Genomic DNA, 4,416 nt, shown 5'->3' on the forward strand with positions numbered 1-4,416 from the left:
TACCCTTCACCAGTCTACACCTACTTTTCAGCTTGGAAGAAAGGATACTATTTAATTTCTCTATGTTTTGCATTATCATCTGCTTTTAACAGCATTGGAATTGAGGTTTTATATGTATTGGGATTATTAGTTGTTGGTGCAGATTTGTGTAACTTTCCAAAGGTTTATGTTTAGAGATTAAGTACTTAAGAATAAGGAAAAACAGATGTATAAATGAGTTAGAAAATATTACTCGAATATAACGCCCCCCCCCCCCCCCCAATAATCTGCAATTAGCGGGTTCTAACCCCCTAAAATTTTCACTGTACAAGTTACAGAAAATATCACCATCTTTTAGTTCATAAAAAGTGTAGGCCACTACACTGGGAGTCACACTAAGCCGTCTGGGCAAGTGACCCATGGCCTAAACTCCCTGCTCCCCAAAGCTCCTGTGGTGAGGAAAACCTGCTGCACACGGCGCCCGTGTGTGCAGATTGCTGTGCACCCCGCAAATCCCCGTGTACCCCGCCGTCCCGGCGTGTCCCTCCGGGAGATGGGCGAGGGCCGGGCCCTCAGGCCCGTGTCACCTCCGATCAGAGACTATCGCCCCGTGTCGCGATAGCCCCCTGCCTCTGTTCCCGATGCACCTGCCCCGACTTCCCTGGTGCGAGAGGCGGCGGGAACCTGCTTACGTCGCCGAGGCACCCGGGCAGGTCTCCTCACACCAGATAAAATATTTCCCCCAATGAAATTTAGAAGGTCTTTCAGAATCTTAAAACTGACCAGAATCGTTCGAATAATCCCCAGGAGGATCACCTCTTCTCCTGTTCCAGATCCTCCATCTCTCTAACCCCTTAGACTGATGTAAGGTGAAAACTCTTAAGATTCCTTAAGATGAGCTTTGGAGTCCTACAAAGCAATTACATTAAAAGCAGTGGAATATATTTAAATACATACAGAACTAGTGCTATTCACGATTTATTTGCCAGACTGCTTTTTATAAGCAACTTGGTTGTAGCAGTGCGAATATCACATTAGACCTCTGCCTAAGATGGAAAACAGCAGAGTAAAGAATATGTGAAGCACTTTTTCTTTTTTCTTTGTCTTTTTTTTTTGTTGTTTATTTGTTTGTTTTAAATAATTTCTTTTGGCTCAGTTTAGAGGCAATTCCCCTTTCAGACCTATTCACAAACCATGATACCGATATGTATCTCATTAGCATAACATTATTAGTAGTATTTTTTAGGCGCTAGGAATTCTATAATTTTTGAAATTAAGGTGCAAACACGCCTAGAACAGAGGGAACAACTGAAAATTCAACAGTTCCAGGGGAATTTCAAGTGGTTGAACAGACCCCACGAGTATGTGTGGGGGAAATTTTGGACAGGCGGCGCTCAGGTCCGAACGGGTTTGCTTTTCCTAGCAAATTTCTCTGGCCCCAAGAAGGGTCAGCCTGTCTCAGGATATCCTTCCCCAGGGGTGGGGACTGCTACCTGGCGTCTCTGGCCACTGCTGGTGAGCCGGCAGGAAGGGCTAAACCCAAAGAAGTAGGTGCGATCCAGCTGAAACTGGGAAAACGACAACTGCCTTCAGTGGGATCGGGTTCCGAGCCTGTGCCCTCTTCTCACACCTGAACGCCGGCTCTTCGCCCGTGAGCTGCGGGCAGAGACCGCAGTGCCACCGTAGCACGTAGTTTACCTGTACGAGATTTCTTTCCCTTTCTTCTCCTTGCCTTGCCGCCGAGAAAACTTTTGGATACTTTTGTCAGTTCGGGAAGAGGGAGCGAAAACTCACGCTCACAGGTTTCTTAACCAATGTGAAAGGCGAGTATTTTAAATAGCAGCACCAGCAGAAGCAAATGGATGGATTGGCTTTAATGAGCATTGGTGTACAGCAGGGTGGACAGGGTAGCAATCACTCACTAACCAGCCGGGAATCATCTGCCCAGCACGTTGCTCTCTCACTTCCGATCTCTGACTTCTGATCCCTCTGCACAGACTTCTCGTCTTTTAGAAGGTTATTTTCAGTAAAGTGCTTTTCCCGAATAACTTTTTAATCATCTTCCTCTTGTCTTCCCCCACTTTCCCCCGCCTCTTACACTCCCCGCCCTCCCACCTTCCCCCGCAGGTTTTTGCGTTCACATTCACGTGGAAGAAACGCCAAGCAACACCTAAAAAATACTGGTGTCTGTGAGCGGTGAAAGGTGATGTGAAAAGCACGATCTACGAATCGCCGGGCTGTTTTTATTTTAATGAGAAACTAGGGAATTCGGACACTCACACACAGGTTGAGAGGCCAGGTCACGCTTCAGTCCCTTCTAAGGTATTATAGGATGGATTATGCAAGTGCGAAGAAGAAGCGCAAGCGATCATTAGTTTAAGGAGCCCTTCGCCGTCAGTGCCGTTGTCACTTAAATTCCCACTACTTAATCGAAATATATAACGATTACTCTTTAAGCAGCAGGCATTATACGTCGTGGGGCCCCAGAGCTCGCCAGGGTCTAAGGTAACCACTTTGCCCACCTCTTTCGGAGGAAGATCTACAGGGCGGTGGAGCAGAGGTTTCCCGTCTCTCGTGGAAGAGGGAGAAAGCCGACTTCAGCAGGGGTTTTGTCCTTCTGTTTTCCCTATTCGCAGGCCGACTGCAGCACCTCTTCTCTCTACCGCGGGGCCTCCAGGGTGACTGTCCCGGGATAGGGGCTCGGCGGGGAGCGCAGGCTGCATGACCGCCCGTGCCTCAGGCTGGCGGGGTGGCGGGGAGAACTTCGTTCTCAGCCCTTTCTTCCTAGCCAGCCCCTTCAGCCCCGGCTGTGATTTTTCACATTGCCTCTCCACCACTAATGATATTTAACGACGACAAAAGACCTTACCTGCGACCTGGCTCTCAAATAATCTGATAGTACACGATACAAACATAGACAGCAGCAGAGGTATAGTCATGAGATCGATCAGGTTTCCGCACGCATGCCCTGGATCCCCCCCCGTCCTCTCCCCCGGGAGCCTGGGGGCCTCTCTCCCCCCGAACCCCTACTCTTTAGGAGTGCACCAGGACGGAGTGGAGGGAGCTCTTGCCCTCGGGGTTGTTGCTCGAGGTCTGTTCCAACAGCGATGCAGCAGCCGGGGAAGCGGCGGGGCAGATCTGCGAGGCGGCGACCGTCAGAGCAGGGATGGCCGAGGCAGCGGGCAACGCTGGCGCCGGCTTGATGGGCACCGGGACGGCTGGCATGGTCTGTGCCGGCGGGTGGCAGAGCGCCTTCACGGGCATGCCGAAGGGTCCGTAGTCAGGGGACACGGGCACACCGGCCACGGAGTCCATCACCCCCACGTGCGGCCACACGGAGCTCACTACGCTGCTGAGCTGGCTGGGCACCGGGTAGCCCAGGTGGTGCATCACTGAGGCCAGCGGCAGCCCGCCGGCCTGCAGCACACCCTTGTAATCTCTGCCGATGATGTTTTCGATGGCGAAGGGATGTTTGAAGCCCGAGGGCTGGCTGCTCCCATAGGGCGAGAACTGCGGCAGCCTTCCCACCGCGGCGGCGGCAGCGGCCGCAGCCACAGCCGCTTCGGAGCCCGCCAGCCCCGGCACCTTGCCCGGGGGAGGCGGCGGCGGAGGGTGCGGATGGAAGTAGTGCACCATGTGCGGGGTAGGCGCAGGGGGCTTGCCAGGACCGCCGCCGCCCGCCCCGCCGCCGCCGCCGGGCAGGTGATGCTCGGGGCGCAGCACCTTGAAGCGCTTGCGGCGGCGGAGGAAGCTGCCGTTCTCAAACATGTCCCCGCAGTCCGGGTGCAACGCCCAGAAGCTGCCTTTGCCCGGCTGGTCGGGTCGCCGCGGGATCTTGATGAAGCAGTCATTGAAAGAGAGGTTGTGGCGAAGGGAGTTCTGCCAGCGCTGGGTGTGCTCCCGGTAGTAAGGAAACCGCTCCATGATGAACTTGTAGATGTCGCTCAGGGGCAGCATCTTCTCGGCCGAGTGCTGGATAGCCATGGCCGTCAGGGAGATGTAAGAGTAGGGCGGCTTCTGGTCGCTGTACGAACTCTTCCCCGGCCTGGGCATCGCCGCCCCGCCACAGCACTCCCGCGGCCGCACGATCCCGCCGCTCCGGGCTAGCCACCGCTCAATGCCGGGCACGGCGGGCTCGGGATCCGGGGACTTCTCTGCCCTGCCCCGCCGCCGTCCCTACATCCTGGGCTCCACCTGCCCGGACCACAAGCGACAGCGACCGCCTGGCGGCCGGCCAGCGAGCTCCGTGCACGGCTTCTCCCAGCAGCCTCTCCCCGTGGGACGCGCTTGCCTCGCCTCCCCTCAGCTTGCGGGAGAGACAGCTGCCGCCCAGGCCCCGGGGGCTCGGGGGCTACGTGCCAGAAGGAGGTCCCGGCCCCCGCTGGCGTCCCGCTTTTCTCCTGGAGGCTGCTGAGCCTCCTGGGCTGCCCCCCTGAC

At 55.4% G+C, this 4,416-nt stretch overlaps 1 protein-coding gene across 1 annotated transcript; it reads right to left on the minus strand.

Annotated features, from left to right (window-relative positions):
- Window positions 1-2,106: 2,106 nt before the first annotated feature.
- Window positions 2,107-4,036, minus strand: FOXB2 (forkhead box B2). The gene has a single exon (XM_014872925.2). The coding sequence runs from the start codon at window positions 4,030-4,032 to the stop codon at window positions 3,013-3,015; it is 1,020 nt and encodes a 339-aa protein (XP_014728411.2). The 5' UTR covers window positions 4,033-4,036; the 3' UTR covers window positions 2,107-3,012.
- Between the last annotated feature and the right edge of the window lie 380 nt (window positions 4,037-4,416).

Source organism: Sturnus vulgaris, chromosome Z (assembly GCF_052056855.1).
Source record: "Sturnus vulgaris isolate bStuVul1 chromosome Z, bStuVul1.hap1, whole genome shotgun sequence".
Taxonomy (NCBI): domain Eukaryota; kingdom Metazoa; phylum Chordata; class Aves; order Passeriformes; family Sturnidae; genus Sturnus; species Sturnus vulgaris.